This window comes from Populus nigra, chromosome 13 (genome assembly GCF_951802175.1).
Source record: "Populus nigra chromosome 13, ddPopNigr1.1, whole genome shotgun sequence".
Classification (NCBI taxonomy): domain Eukaryota; kingdom Viridiplantae; phylum Streptophyta; class Magnoliopsida; order Malpighiales; family Salicaceae; genus Populus; species Populus nigra.
Window position 1 is genome coordinate 172,269 of NC_084864.1, and position 16,383 is coordinate 188,651.

The 16,383-nt window shown below is 37.3% G+C and overlaps 1 protein-coding gene across 1 annotated transcript; it reads left to right on the forward strand.

Annotated features, from left to right (window-relative positions):
* The first annotated feature begins 256 nt into the window (after positions 1–256).
* On the forward strand, positions 257–1,855 carry LOC133671679 (polygalacturonase-like). The gene is made up of 3 exons (XM_062092503.1): positions 257–733; positions 821–1,110; positions 1,245–1,855. The coding sequence occupies exons 1-3, from the start codon at positions 302–304 to the stop codon at positions 1,696–1,698; spliced, it is 1,176 nt and encodes a 391-aa protein (XP_061948487.1). The 5' UTR covers positions 257–301; the 3' UTR covers positions 1,699–1,855.
* The last annotated feature ends 14,528 nt before the right edge of the window (positions 1,856–16,383 follow it).

Consider the following 16,383-nt stretch of genomic DNA (forward strand, 5'->3'; position numbering starts at 1 on the left):
ATATACGACATAGCAGAGGCCTAATCGCATTGAATTAATTCTTAAGCATTTACAGATATTAGCTTAAGAAATTATACAAACAACTCATTGACACCGTACATAACACAAATTACGTTAAGTACATGACAACATGAGTGGAACATGCAATTTCACTTGTTTTGTACGACAACAATATTTAATTCGTATGCTAGCTAGCGAGTCCGACACCATATATATATATAAATGGCTTTAAATATAGATATTGTGTTCATCTAATTCCAATATCTCCTTTTCATCATTTCTTGAAATTGAAACCGTAAGGATGGTGAAGATAATACTAGTATATTGTGTTCTTTTCCTCTTATTTGCAGCCTCCTACCAAGCATCAAATATGGTCTACAATGTCGTCAAACTTGGAGCGAAGCCAGACGGCAAGATCGATTCTACCGAAGCATTTACGAAGGCATGGACGTTAGCATGTAGCTCAACATGGCCAGCCATGGTATATGTTCCTAAGGGGAGTTTCTTGATCAAACCTGTAGTGTTTGGTGGTCCATGCAAGAATAAAATATTGTTCTCCATTGATGGAACAATTGTGGCACCATCAAATTACTGGGTTTTCGGCAATTCTGGATTTTGGATTTTGTTCTACAAGGTCACAAGGGTTACTGTTTATGGTGGCACTATTGATGCAAAAGGAGGTAGCTTTTGGGCTTGCCGGAATGCTGGAAAAAATTGTCCACCAGGATCTAGGGTATGCTACTTATTAGTATTCTAATTGCATTTCATTGAGGTATGGATAACAAAAGGTCTTTAATTTCTTGATTAATCAATGTTGCAGTCCATATCATTTGTGGCATCTAGCAACATCATGGTTAGCGGATTAACATCAATCAACAGTCAAATGTTTCACATTTCTATAGACCATTGCCATAACATTACACTTGAAAACATGAAGATTAGTGCCCCTAGTTGGAGTCCCAACACCGATGGCATACACATGCAATCTTCCACTGGAATTTCCATCACCAACAGTATGATACAGACAGGAGATGATTGCATATCCATAGGTCCTGGCTCCAAGAATTTGAGGATCCATCGCATTGCTTGTGGTCCTGGACATGGAATAAGGTCTATTGATTTTCACTTCAATTTTTTTCTATTTTTCCTTATTGATTAATTCATAACGAGACAAAGCTTCTTCCAAAAGAAAAAAACAATTTTCCTTCTAACGTCTTTATAAAACATTCTTTATGCTCTTGCAGCATTGGTAGTCTAGCCCTACATCAAAATGAAGATGGTGTGGAGGATGTGAAGGTAACGAGTGTTGTTTTCATGGGAACTCAAAACGGAGTTAGGATAAAATCATGGGGAAGACCAAGCACAGGGTATGCTCGAAACGTTGTTTTTGAAAACATTATCATGAAATATGTCTATAATCCAATCATCATTGATCAAAACTACTGCCCTAGTGCCAAAGGTTGTCCTAAGCATAGCTCTGGAGTGAAGATTAGTGGAGTGACATATAAGAACATAAAGGGAACATCTGCCACACAATTAGCAATGAATTTTGTTTGCAGCTCAAGTAATCCATGTAAAGGACTCAAATTGGAAGACATAAAGCTAACGTATTACAAAAAATCAGCCGCTGCCACATCGTTTTGTAAGAATGCAAATGGGAGCAATAAGGGACTTGTGATTCCCCCGAGTTGTTTGTGAAGACAAAAGTAAATTATTTTCTTCATATTCAAATTCATTTATATTCATTAATAAACTCAAAGAATGTGACTGGATATAATATATGTGTTATGTATAAAGTACAAGAAGAATAATAATTTTTTTTTTTAATAATCAAGAAGAATAATATTTCTATCAATTATTGACTTCTTTTTCTTTCCTTTCTTTTATTTTCTTTCCAATTCCTTTGTTTTTACAAGTCTATATAAATAAGGTTGCAATTAGTTAGTATACTAGGAAAAACATTTTGGGAATTTATTCTCCAACATAACATTAATATTGTCGGAAGAACATTTTGGGAATTTTGTTTTAAAAATGGTTAATAGACATATCAATTTGTGAAACCTAGATTGACATATTTTTTGTGAAATCTAAAAACTCTATCTTTCATGTCATATCCTAATTTTGTACTCCTTATGTTTGTAAAAAATGTGAAAAAAAAACATGTCTTTTCAAAAAATTTAATATATTGTAATTATTTTTATTTAATTTTTTTTATAAATAAATCATAAAAATCATAAAAAAAGATATATATAATTGTCATAACCCAATTCTGGGTTATTCCCCAAAAATTCATTATTTTTTCAAAATAAAAATCAAAAAACTAAAATAAAGGCTGGCAACGTGGAGAAAGCAGGCCGGGAAATCAAGCTACAATTTTTGGAGGAAATTCAAGGCCTAATTGTACCCCATTATGCCCAAGAATGGAGAAAAAAATGCAAATTCATTAAATGATTATTGGACTAATTTGCATAAAACTTAAGTCCAATAACATAATTAAATTTTTAATAGGCCAATTTGATTTAATCATGAGCCAAATTAAATTTTAATTATGTTTAAGAATTAATTTGGGTCCAATTGAAGGATTTAATTAAGTGCAAGGACTTAATTATACTTTAAATGAGTCAAATTAATTTTATTTGGGGCTTAATTTGTGAAAAATTAAGTTTGGTGCTTAATTTGGGCTTAATTGAGAAGATTGGAATTTTAAGAGACCAAATTTAATTTTTACCAAGTTAATTGATTGAAATTAGGGGCCAAATTGCAAGAACATTGAAGTTTTGGGGTCAATTAGGGGTTAAATTGAAGCAATTGACAGCCAAGGACGTTTTTGTAAAAGGCGCCAAACTATAGGGGTGAAATTGACAAAAAACCGGGGGTGAAATTGAAAGTTTAATGGTCAATTAGGGGTTAAATTGACAAAATCCGAGACCAAGAACAATATTGTAAAAGGCGCGTAACTTCAGGGCTGCAATTGAAGTTCATTAGGGCTTAATTGCATTTAAGCAAAAGTTTAGGGTCTATTAGGGGTTCAATTGAAAGCATTTTAAAGAGGGAGGACTGAAATGAACTTTGGCCAAAATCAGAACTTTGGTATTGTTCATCTTCTTCTTTAAATCTCTGAAATAACTGCTCAGGTTACCTACTTCGCAGGTACATTTAATGCCTCTACACTCCACCAAACTTGCACGAACATGATCCACTACAGTTCCTCTACAGCTCCATGTCAATAGTTCAGTGTGAATGACAATTAATTGACGCCGCCATCGGCCTAAACATGCCAACTTAAGCAGCTTTTTCTATAGATTTGACAGTGCACCATGCCTACTTTGAGACAATGGATGGGATCCTTCCAAATAGAATTAAGGGCTGAAATTTTACCCCGGTGTAGACAAGATTACCCTCTTCCACTGCCTATAAATAGAGGCTCCATTGGTGACCTGAGGGAGGAAAACATGGGGTCCAAAGTAAGCCCCAAAACCAGCCTTCCTCCCTCTTCCAGCTGTAGATTTTCTTCTTCTGTTTCTTCTTCTTTCTTCCTCCGCCACAGGAAACTAGCATCGTCACCATTTCTTCCTCCAGCTCCGCCTTGAGCAACCAGCACCACCAAGCTTTGCCAAGACCACCGGCCAGCCACCACTACGTCTGTAATAAGCCACCGTGAACGTCTTTCTCTCCTCTGCAAGACGTTCCTTCTTCCTTCATCTCCACCGTGTCTTCAGCCCCTGAAGACCCCGCAAACACCTTTCTCCTCCACCAACAGACGGCGGTGCAGCCTCCCTGCAAACCCAAATCCACACTAGTGGAAGAATAGCCACCGCGACCATCGGTCCCTCTCCCCCTGCAGATTTTCTTCTCCTTCATTCATCCTGCTCTGCCACCTGCCACCAGCTTCACCACTGCAACCACTAGCAGCACACCGTCATCCTCGGCCAGACCACTGCCGCGCCAGGTTGTCCGCCTTGTCTCCCCTTCCGCTTCTTCTTCTTCTTCTTCGCCGTCTCTATTCACTGAGTGAATAGTAGGACGTGAATTATAATTCATGTCTACTGTTCATGCAGTGGACTATATCTATTTTAAAAAAAATTCAAAAAAATTCATTTCAAAAAATTGTGGTTTTCTCAAATATATTTTTGCCAATTTTTCATTATATCGGGTTGTATATTTACACTATAAAATACAAATCTGGTATTAAAATACCGGTTTTCTCCGAAATATTTCAAAAAAAATTCAAAATATTTTTTAAAAATATCAAAAACTTTTAAATCAAATTCCCTTTTCAAAAAAAATAATTTATGCATACGGCCAAATTCTAAAATTTTTTCAAGCATATTTTTCATTAAAAAAATAAATAAATAAAAATTGCATCTTTTTCATGTTTAAAAAATAAAAAATGGATATCATAACCAGTTTATGATTATCCACTAGAATTTGGTCAAAATATCAAACACCTTTTTCCAATCCTTTTTTAGGATCTAGATGTAGACTTTAATATTTGTGAGGTGTAAAATTACACGATAAAGTACACCCTTAGGTATTAAAGATGCAAAGTGTATAAATGCAATGCTAAAAATTCAGACTTTAGAATGGTTAGGATTTAACCCAACTCTCTCACGAAGAGAGATCTGCCTTAAACCTTAGAAAAGACCAACGAATAGAAATCCGACTTAGAAAAAATTAATCAAGCAACAATGCAGCTTACCTTAGGTAGAGTGCATTGGGGGTGATGCGTATTCCCCTTGCACAACCAGTCCCTTACCCAGACTCTCGCAGACCATAGGTTCCTAGTGATCATAATACTAGGTGGTGACTCCTAAATATTAATCATAATTTTATGATTAAGTCCAAAAAACCTTCCCAACACACAACACCTCACACCAGGAGGCATGACAAGAGCCTCCGCCGTCGCCAGACGACGTAGCGCCGGTGCTCGCACACCCCACGACAAAAATAATAAAACACACACACACACACACACAGAGTTGGGGTTTGAAATTGGACCAATAATTGAGTATCACAAAAAAAATGTTTGAGAATTGTTTGGTTATAATTGAGCGTTGAATTGAAGAAGAAATATAAGAAGAAAATGGTCTGATTTGGCTAAGATTGAAAGAAATTGGATGAGTTTGAAACAAATAATCAAGTTAAAAAATCAATTAAGGACCTAATTGGAAAAAAAACTTGACTTGAAAATAAAGATCGGAAGAACTAACAACTAAAATGAAAGAAATAAAGAAATTAGAGGAGTCTTCCTAATTCGGCTAGGGGAGAAATTGAAAGAAATCAAGAAAAAAAAAGAAATTAACAAAAAAAAAAGTAGTTTAGAGATCGAAGAGCAAAAGGCGTTGAAATAGGAGGACTTGTCTTAAATTTTACTTAATTCAATTAGGAAACCTAATTCTAATTGAGGAAAAGAAATGACACGATTTCACTTAATATGAAATGATTTATTTTGCCTAAATTAGAAAAGAACATATTATGAAGATTCAAAGCAAACAATGTCATTTTGTTCCTAAAAGTTTGTAGATTTTTGGTAATTGAAGAAGATAATAAAATAGGGTGTTGTGTAAAATAGGAAGTTTAAACTAATGTGGCAGTCATCCTCTCTTTATATATATAAATAGGGAAACATACAAATGATAATGTAGACCATATTACATAGAATAAATCTATACAAGAAAACTACAATATTTTCTATAAGATAACACATTCTATAATACACCCCTTCAAGTTGAAGGTGGTGTCCACATGAAGTTTGGACCGTAATTAAACAAAGGTAGAGTGAGATAGTGGCTTAGAAAGAACATCAACTAATTGGTCAGTGGAGGATATGAAATGAATCTGAATCTCTTTTTTGGCTACTTGATCATGAACAAAGTGATAATCAACTTCAACATACTTTGTATGAGCATGAAATATCGGATTAGTAGACAAATAAGTAGCATCCAAGTTGTCACACCAAATAATAGTGACAAAACTAGGAGAGAAACATAAATCTCATAAAAGATAGTGAAACCAAAAAACCTCAGTAATGTCATCAGTTAAAGCTTTATACTTATCTACAATAAAGGAGCGAGCAACAATCCGTTGCTTGTCAAATTTTCATAAAATATGAGTGGTGCCAAGAAATAAAATGTAAGCCTCGATGGACTTACGATCATTAATACTATTAGCCCAATCAGCATCAGTAAAACCATGAGGAGATAATGAAGAACCATGCGTAAAGTGCAAGCCAAAAATAGTCATACCTTTCAAATATCACAATAGGCATTTAACAGTAGCCCAATGGCCCTCGGTAGGAGTATGCATAAATTGATAGACCTTGTTCACATCATAATATATATCTCTCCTAGTAAAAATGAGATATTGAAAAGCACCAATAATTTATTGAAAGCGGTGGAATCTAAAAATAACTCACCAAACTGCAATCCAATCTTAGAAGTAGAGGCCGAAGTATCAATAGGTTTGCATGATGACATACTAGCACGACAAAGAATATCAAGAATATATTTATTTTGATTAAGCATGAGACTCATACTAGTAGGAATGACTTCAATTCCTAAAAAGTAATGAGCATCAACCAAATTATGAAGGTTTAGCTTAGTAAAGTAATGAGACAATGAACCAGAGCAGAGTTACTACCAATGAGTAAAATGTCATCAATGTAGACAAGAAGATAACATATATCACAATCCATAGACAAAATAAATAAAGAGGTATCAACTTTGAAAGCCCATGAACCAATAGAAAGAAGAAAGACACTTAGTCGTGTATCTGCTTATGTTTTTCAGACCAGGTTTGCCTTTTCTCCATACTACTGTGTTTCGGTGCTGCAACAAGTGGGAGAGAGTTTTATAGTGTATGAAACAAATTCATCCCCTCTTGTATTCTCCACTGTCAGAGCCACAAACAAATCTCTGTAGAGAGAGCTCTACTATGTTGAAGTTCAATGTATACTCATGTTTCTTAGACCAACATCCTATGCTACTAACTGGAATGGTGCTAATGATGGAGGCAGTTGTTGGGTTCTACTGGAAGATGTGGAGGCTTTGAACAATTAACAGTGCAACTGAAAAGAAAGGAGATTATCTTTCAATGAGGACTAAAGGTGTTGCTATTGCTATTCACAACTAAAATGAAGGAGAGGTAGTGCAACTTTAGTGTTGTGGTCACTGCTGGTGGAGTGCTGAGGAGAAGAGCTAATTTTTTCTTGTGTGTGAGACGTGGACTGACAGTGTTTCCAACAAGAGACAGTGCATATGTTCCCTTTCCATTCTTGAAACTCAGCACTTGTTCAAGCAAATTTATGAGTCTAGCTACTTCACCTTTACTGCTTTCAACTTCCTTTTGACAATGAGCCTCTCTCTAAACCCTTTCTTCATTATCCATCTTTTTTCACAATCTAGTGTAATAGACCTCAGATGGGGGAGCCTATATTTCAACCATGGAGTATATATAATAAATGTATAAGGATGTTTTATATGATAAACTCACCCTTTAAGGGATGACATATGGTCGTAACTCTTGTATAATGAAACAAGAATTTTTATTCTTACTCAAACTCTACAACAGAAATTTCATAAGTGATGGCTATTATGTCACCTGTAAGTCCTGAATTCAAGATGCTTCAAGAAGGACTTGCTTAGATGCAAAACAATATTTATAGAGCATACATCTTAAAGGCAAGTTCTAATCTTTTTACATGAGACAGAGGGTAGGTTTGCTACTTGGTCTCTACCAAAAGGGTCTCTTGTTGTCCTAGTGATCACCCTCTTGAAGACAATATAGGGGCTTAGTAGGCAATGGAATGGCACGTGTACCAATCATTACCATTCTAAGCACTCAGAGAGGAGTTGGGGTTTACACAAACTTAAACTTTGAATAAAATTCATAACGTATGTCGCACCCTCGCGAGCGGAGCGCGGCGTCGCAGCGATCCTCAGTTAGTTTCGGGGTCTTTGTTTTGTTTGTAAAGGAGTCGCCACCTAGTGTTATGGTCACTAGGAAACCTAACTGGTCTTTCAGAGATTCTAAAGGCAAGGGACTGGTTGCATAAAGGGAAGGTATTAGCACTTCTAGTACGCCCTACCTAAGGTAAGCTGCTTGGTGTTTGGTTTGTCTTATAATTGCTATGGTGTTGGTGTTTTTCTAATCCCATCAGTTTTCTAGGTTTTGATTCAAACTAAAATTATTAGGATAGAAATCCAAGGAAGTTCCATGTGCTTTAAAAGCTCATTTTCCCCTTAGTTTTTCAAGAGTTTGCGACTAGTAAATCGCAAGGAGGAGGGACAAAAATTTAGAAATCTAGGGTGCTTTAAAGACCTATTTTTTTTGTCTTAGTGTTTTATACTCTCACATCTCATAAACCGTGGAATAAAAAATTGAAATGTCCTCGATTATAATCAAGGCTTCTTTCAAGGATTTGTGCGGATTTATTACTCCCAATAATATTTTGGATATTCGTCCTTTAAGGATTTCTTTACCCAAACATTAGCGGTGAATAATAGATGAATTCCTCCAAAAATAAGATTTTTGTATTTTTTTGGAATATTGGCCAATACCCTTTGGAGTTCTACAAACATGTTGTAAAATCCAGAAATGCAAGAAAATAATTTTTGTGTTTAAGAAATCCATGCGGAAACACATTTTCAAAACTTCCAATATTTTTGTATATATAAAAAAAAAATTCAAAAACATGTTAGGGTATTGGCCATATGCAACACACAAGAAAACATTTTTTATATATATTTTTTGTCAAAATGCAAACATCACGAAAAATATTCACCTATTCCAAAATTCGCAAGAAGCTTAAAACAATTAATCTCAAATAAACAAGGTTCGGCACACCAATTTAAAACACAAGTCAACGTGCACAAAACATAAAAAAACAAAGTCCTGAAGCTAAAAAAAATTACAACATGAATCGTGACCCCCCCTGCAAACTGAAAAAAACAAAGAAGAAAGTGTGAACCCAGCATCGGCAGAAAACAAAAGAATCCTTAACTGAAGAAAGGGACCCTCCCTCACATTTTTTTCAAACTCTCTCTTCTGCACCTAAGCACTTGTTTCTATATAGCGTTCCATTGCAAGAGAACGCTTGAGCGACGAGAGAAAGGGGTGGTGGAGATTGTAAAAGCTCACAGTTTTTGATCACCAGGGAGTAAAACACAAGAACGCATCTCTAACAGTGATAATAAACTAAACTTAAAGACATGGGAGGGACAGTGGGCAAGCAAGCAACTTTGTTGCTAAGATGGAAAATGAACGTCCCCGAAACAAAAGCAGCAATAGATTTTTTTGAAAAAAAGAACAAAAAACCAAACAAAGCTTTAAATATGTCAAAGATGAAGGAAGTCGAGACTCATACCTGCAGATCCTGCATGTTTCAAATGCAGATAATGAGACACAAACCGATGGAAAAAACTTCTGCCTTTTACCTCTGAAAAACCAAAGAAAGACTTCCTCTTTTGTTCTCTTGGCTTTTCTGGTTTTACTGTCGCCTGCCTCTCTTTTCTCCTCTCTTTTTTCTTTCACAGTGACGAAAGGATCAAAGAAAAAAAACCTCTATGTTCCCCTGCTATCTGTGTTTTCACTCCCTGCCTCTGTTGCGTTTTTCTTTTCTGTCTCTCTCTTTGCTGTGTTTTTTTTTCTGCCTCTTACTCTCCGGTTTTCTCTTATTTTTCTGCCCTCTCTTTTCCATTTTTCTGCTCTCTTTCCTCCCCCTTTAGGTCATTAGAAGGGCTTATATATAGTCTAAATATGTCTCTATTTAGGAAGGATTTAATGCATTAATCCTAGGACGTAAATCCCTACTGATTTGCAGTAAAAAAAAAACGCAAAAGGAAGCTTTAATATTCTGATTTTGTTCTGGTTCTTTACGTCTGATTTCTTTCCAGTTTTAGAGGAGGGTGTGACTATTTTCTTTCCTTCCATAGGGCCAGCTGCTCCCTTTGAAATAAGACAATAAAAACTTGGTCTTCAGCTCCAAAAATCAGGCGTGATGATAAAGGAAAAAACAGCAGAGAAAAAAAAGAAAGAAATCAGCTGGAGTGTGCAGCTGCAAGGTCCTATTTTCCTTATTCGGTGTGGTAAAAATCCTGTCATTTATGATGATCCAACCCCCCTCTCCAGCTTTCAATGTCCTTCTTCAATTCAATCCCTCAATTTAGCACATTTCAATTCAGTCCTTGGTCCAAAAAAAATCCTTCGAATCAGTCCCGCGAACTTGGGCAAAAATCCTTCTCGCGGTCAGGAATCCCTACTTTCACACTAGATATTCAAACGGGAATATCTTGAGCTTCTGATATCGAAATCAAGCGATTCAAAAGCCTAAATTTATCTACGTGTCTAGGACTACAACTTTGATGAAGGAGTCGAGGTGAGATAAAATCGTTTTATAGAACAGAAACTGGCAGTAATCTAGTTGGTCAAAAGGGATTTCCGGGTCTGACTCAAAAACTGACGAATGCCGAGAATCCTGATATGACTGAGAGTATGAACTACGAACAAAAATCACAAAAACTAAGCCAAAAATAGAATTTTTTTTAGTGCAGACTCGGGTCAATATCCTTCTCGCGGCAGAATTCTCTGCCTTCACGTTAGATATTCAAATAGGAATATCTTGAGCTTCTGATATCGAAATCAAGCGATTCAAAAGCCAAAATCATCTACGCGTCTAGGACTACAACTTTGATGAAGGAGTCGAAGTGAGATAAAATCGTTTTAGAGAATAGAATCTGGCAGTAATCTAGTTGGTCAAAAAGGTTCTTGATCTGACAATGCTAAGCATCCAAATCTGATTGAGAATCTGCCCTAAGAACAATGATCTCTAGGACCTAATAAAGGTGCAGGTCAATTTTTCAACATGTCATGAGTGACAGAATATACCTAGGATGGTTAGATATCGTACGAAACTGAGTCAGAATCGGAGCCTAAGTTGGAACCAAAAAATTACGACAGCAGCAGAACTATTTTTTAGTGCAAATTCTGAGGGATTTATTCAACCTTAAAGACCAGATAAAAAAGAACGAATTTAGCATTATGAAGACTCCTAATCGACCTAAGAAAACCTGATGATTTTGGTAGTAAAGGGGAAGGATAAAAAGAGCAGAAAACAGCTCAAACAAGGTTTCAAAACACAAAATATTTCTTTCTATGCTTTTGTCAATCTTCTGGCGAATATGAGCTAAAATCCTATACTCTGTTTAAAAAAGGTATACACCGTCTCTAGCACGTGCGGTCCGAAAATGAGTAACAACAGATGCCCCCTCTTTACAATGCTTACGAAGCAAAAAATCCTCAATGTTTTGCATAGTAAGCTTGTAAAGAAATAAAAGGTCTTCTTGGCTTGCTAAGTGATCTACTCATCCAAAGACTTCACTTCTTTTCTTTTCCTTTTTTTTTTTAGAAAATTGGTCTATTTTCATGGGCTACCTGCCCTTTTGATTGGGTTAACCTAAGATCCTATCTAGCGATCTCCTTTAACCAAAGTTAAACTCTATGTGTGGTTGGGTTAACCTGAGATCCCATCTGGCGATCTCCTTTAACCAGAACCAATACAAAAATGTGTGTGTAGTTTTATTATGACGGGTGACCTGCCCAAAATGAAAGATGGTCTCATTATAATGGGTGACCTACCCAAAATGAAAGATGGTCTCATTGTGATGGGTGACCTACCCAAGTGGAGAGAAGAGAAGAGTGGTCTCATTCTTATGGGTGACCTACCCAGGGGAAGAATGGCCTCATTATAATGGGTGACCTACCCAGGTAAAAAAAAATGGAGAATGGTCTCATTCTAATGGGTGACCTACCCAAAAAATGGTCTCATTGTGATGGGTGACCTACACAGGTGGAAAAGAGGAAGAGTGGTCTCATTCTTATGGGTGACCTACCCAGGGGGAAGAATGGCCTCATTATAATGGGTGACCTACCTAGGAAAAAAAAAGATGGAGAATGGTCTCATTTTAATGGGTGACCTACCCAAAAAATGGTCTCATTATGATGGGTGACCTACCCAAATAGAAAAGGGGAAGAGTGATCTCATTCTAATGGGTGACCTACCCAGAAAAAATGGTCTCATTGTGATGGGTGACCTACCCAAGTGGAAAATGATGGTCTCATTATGATGGGTGACCTACCCAGATGTAAGAGAAAATGATTTTAGAAAGGGGTCTCTATATCTGGAGACCTGCCCGTTTTATTTTATTTTTATTTTTTTATTATTATTATTTAGAAAAACTCCATGCTTTTTCTAGGGAATGGTCTCAACATCGGATGACCTGCCCGTTTTGAATTTCAAAAGAAAACATCTTACCTCGAGGAAATGAAACAGTGCTGGTTCATAATTCATATTCTTTTCCATAGTACGTTGACTTAAGACTCTGTCTCTTAGTGATTCCCAAAAACTTGGAACTAATTTGGCTTTCGTCCCACCTTTCCTGCCATGTTAGTGTTATGACAATATAGCATGCATGTTTTTGTTACCTATCTTTGGAAACATAGGTCCCCCTTTCGTTGTAAACTTCTTCGAGCTCTTGTTTCCATTTGTTTGTCCAACCTTTTCTCTTGAATCGGAATATGCTCTGCACACTATACTTCATATCCTCTTGGTGAAGAGATCTTTGGTTCCTTATGGGGCCCTTTCTTGCTCCATTAAGTATTGTCTTTTATTATCATTTTAAAAGGAAAACTCAAAAGATTTGGTTTTGTTCATGAAAACTGAAACTTTCAATGCAATTGACAATTCTCATAAAAAGATGCTTTTGTAGAAGTTCTTATGATGATACCCCTTTTGTCTTTGGTTCACTATAGACCCCAATGTGCTCTTAGTACACTTCTTGCCCCCAGTGTGGTATGCATAAATATGCCAAGTTTAGATTTTATTTGGTTCCCTCCAATTGATGGAGTCATTTACTTAGTCATGTGTAAGAAAAGAGTTTGTTTAAGTGAAAGATTTCAAATGCTATGAGATCATGCTTTTTATGAAGAAAGGTTTTTTTTTTATAGAGAAAATTCATGGCCAAACTTTATTTTATTGATTGGGAGATTACGGAATACATCAAGCGTAATATTTCCTTACAGAGTCAGAATTCACTGGCCTAACTAGATCTTCTCCATCCATTCTAGATAACAGCAAAGCTCCTCCCGAGAATGCTTTCTTCACCATGTAAGGGCCCTCATAGTTCGGCGCCCATTTACTCTGATCTTCTCCTGGTAAAGGCAATATTTTCTTCAGTACAAGATCTCCTTCGTGGAATCCTCGAGGTCGAACCTTTTTGTCGTATGATTTGGCCATCCTTCTTTGGTTAAGTTGATGATGACAGATTGCGGCTATCCTCTTTTCACTGATCAGATTCAGCTGTTCATATCTAACTTTTGCCCATTCTACCTCTTCCAGCTCAGAGTCTACCAGTACTCTCAATGAGGGGATTTCCACTTCTAAAGGCATAACCGTCTCCATTCCATATACCAACGTGTACGAGGTGGCTCCTGTTGAGGTTCGGACTACAGTGCGATACGCATGAAGGGCAAATGGCAACATCTCATGCCAATCCTTATAGATGACTACCATCTTCTGAATAATCTTTTTGACATTCTTGTTAGCAGCTTCTACCGCACCATTCATCTTTGGTTTATACGGCGAAGAGTTGGAATGCTTGATTTTCCACTTAGCGCAGAGTTCTATTATCATCTTGCCATTGAAATTCTGGGCATTATCAGTTATAATCTTTTCTGGTGGACCATATCGACAAATCAGATCTCTCTCAATAAATTTCTTCACTACTTTTTGTGTCACATGAGCAAATGACCCGGCTTCTACCCATTTTGTAAAGTAGTCGATAGCCACGAGAATAAACCTATGACCATTGCTGGCTTTTGGGTTTACAGGTCCAATCACATCAATTCCCCACATCGCGAAGGGCCATGGAGATGTCAAGTTAAATAGAGGAGTTGGATGGGCGTTGATTTTGTCACTGTATACTTAGCACTTATGACATTTTCGGACATAGTCGATGCAATCCTTTTCTAATGTTATCCATAAGTAACCGACTCTTTGTATCTTCCTAGCCATCACGTGTCCATTAGCATGGGTTGAGCAAATCCCTTCATGGACTTCTCGTAACGCGCTTTTTGCCTCAAATTCATCCAAACATCTCAACAAAGTCCCGTCGGATGATTTCTTATACAAAATCTCCCCATTAAGATAAAAATCCATTGCCAACCTCCTCAAGGTCTTCTTGTCGATTTTGGATGCCCCCATGGGATATGCCTGGTTTTGGATGAAATTCTTGACATCATAGTACCAAGGGTTTCCATCCACTTCTCTTTCGACTGAGCAACAATGAGCTGGGTTATTTCTGATATTGATGTGTACTGGTTGTACCTTGTGCCTAAAGTCTATTTTGGCCATAGATGCTAGTGTAGCCAAAGCATCTGCAAACTAGTTTCCTTCCCTTCCTAGATGGGTGAACTCTATTTCCTCAAATTCTCCAGCCAGTTTAGACAGGTATTCTTGGTAAGGCTTTAACTTCTCTTCCTTGGTTTGCCATTCTCCTTTTACTTGGCAAATGATCAGCATTGAGTCTCCATACACATCTATCTTTCTAATGTTTAGCTCCAATGCAGCCTCCAAACCGAGAATGCAAGCTTCATACTCAGCCATGTTGTTGGTGCACCCGAACTGTAGCTTAACTGAAACCGGATACTGCTTCTTATCAGGAGAGATTATCACTGCACCCGCTCCGTTACCACATACATTTATAGCACCATCAAAGTACATAATCCACCAATCTGATTTCTCTTCCTCGATTGCAAGCACATCTTCATCGGGAAATTCAAAGTCTAATGATTCATAATCTTCCATAGCATGGTCAGCCAGGTGATCGGCAATAATACTCCCTTTTACGGCTTTTCTTGTCATATATACTATGTCATACTCAGCCAATAGAACTTGCCATCTTGCAATTCGGCTTGATAAATAGGGCTTTTCACAAATATACCTCAACAGGTCTAATTTGGAAATTAACCACGTAGTGTGATACAACATATACTGACGTAATCTCTTTGCAGCCCATGTCAGTGCGCAACACAGCTTCTCAATCACAGTATACCTAGACTCACATTCTGTGAACTTCTTGCTCAGGTAATAAATGGCCCTTTCCTTCCTTCCGGTTTCATCGTGTTGCCCAAGTACACATCCCATTGCTGTTTCTGTTACTGTTAGGTACAATATCAATGGCCTTTCTGGTACAGGAGGAACAAGCAGGGGTGGACTCAACAAGTACTGCTTGATTTTCTCAAAAGCCTCTTCGCACTCTTCATTCCAAATTCTAGGGTTCTTCTTCCTTAACAAACGAAAGATCGGGTCACAAGTCGTGGTTAATTGGGATATAAACCGAGCAATGTAATTCAACCTTCCTAAGAAACCTCTCACATCCTTCTCAGTCCTGGGAGGTGCCATAGATTGAATAGCCTTTACTTTGTCGGGATCCACTTCTATCCCTTTGTCACTCACCACAAATCCTAACAACTTCCCAGATTTCACCCCGAACGAACACTTCGCCGGGTTATGTCTTAACTTATATTTCCTTAGTCTTTCAAACAATTTCTTCAATATTTGGACATGATTCTCTCCCTCTCTAGATTTAGCAATCATGTCATCCATGTATACTTCAATCTCTTTGTGCATCATGTCATGAAACAAAGTCACCATAGCCCTTTGGTAGGTGGCCCCAGCATTCTTTAAACCAAATGGCATGACTTTGTAGCAAAATGTTCCCCATGGTGTTACAAAGGTTGTCTTCTCTTTATCCTCTTTCGCCATTTTTATCTGATTGTAGCCCGAAAATCCATCCATAAAGGAATATGTGGAGCTGCGTGCTGCATTATCAACCAACATATCTATGTGTGGTAGAGGGAAATTATCTTTAGGGCTAGCCCGGTTTAAGTCCCTAAAGTCCACACAAACTCTGATTTTACCTTCCTTTTTGGGTACCACCACTATGTTTGACACCCATTGCGGATACTTGACTACTTCCAAAAAACCAGCATTCCATTGTTTTTCAATTTCTGCTTTTACTTTGATTAAGACCTCCGGATGAGTTCTCCTCAACTTCTGCTTAATCGGTTTGCATCCTTCCACCAGTGGTATCCTATGTACTACGATATCCGTATCCAAACCAGGCATATCCTCGTAGGACCATGCAAAGATATCTACGTAACCTCGGAGCAGTGCAATCAATTCTTCCTTTTCTTCAGGGGTGATCAAAGTCCCTATTTTCAGCTCTCTCTTGATTTCTTCATTACCCACATTTATGGTTTCAAGTTCCTCTTTAGCGGGCCTCCAAGCCTGTTCATGCTGTTTTATTAATTTTATGAATTCCCCTA

Excerpts from the sequence above, each read along its gene's own strand:
- LOC133671679 (XM_062092503.1), top strand. The coding sequence starts at position 302 with ATGGTGAAGATAATACTAGTATATTGTGTTCTTTTCCTCTTATTTGCA. Across the intron at positions 734-820 it reads ATTGTCCACCAGGATCTAGG|TCCATATCATTTGTGGCATC; the intron begins GTATGCTACTTA and ends TCAATGTTGCAG. Across the intron at positions 1,111-1,244 it reads GGTCCTGGACATGGAATAAG|CATTGGTAGTCTAGCCCTAC; the intron begins GTCTATTGATTT and ends ATGCTCTTGCAG.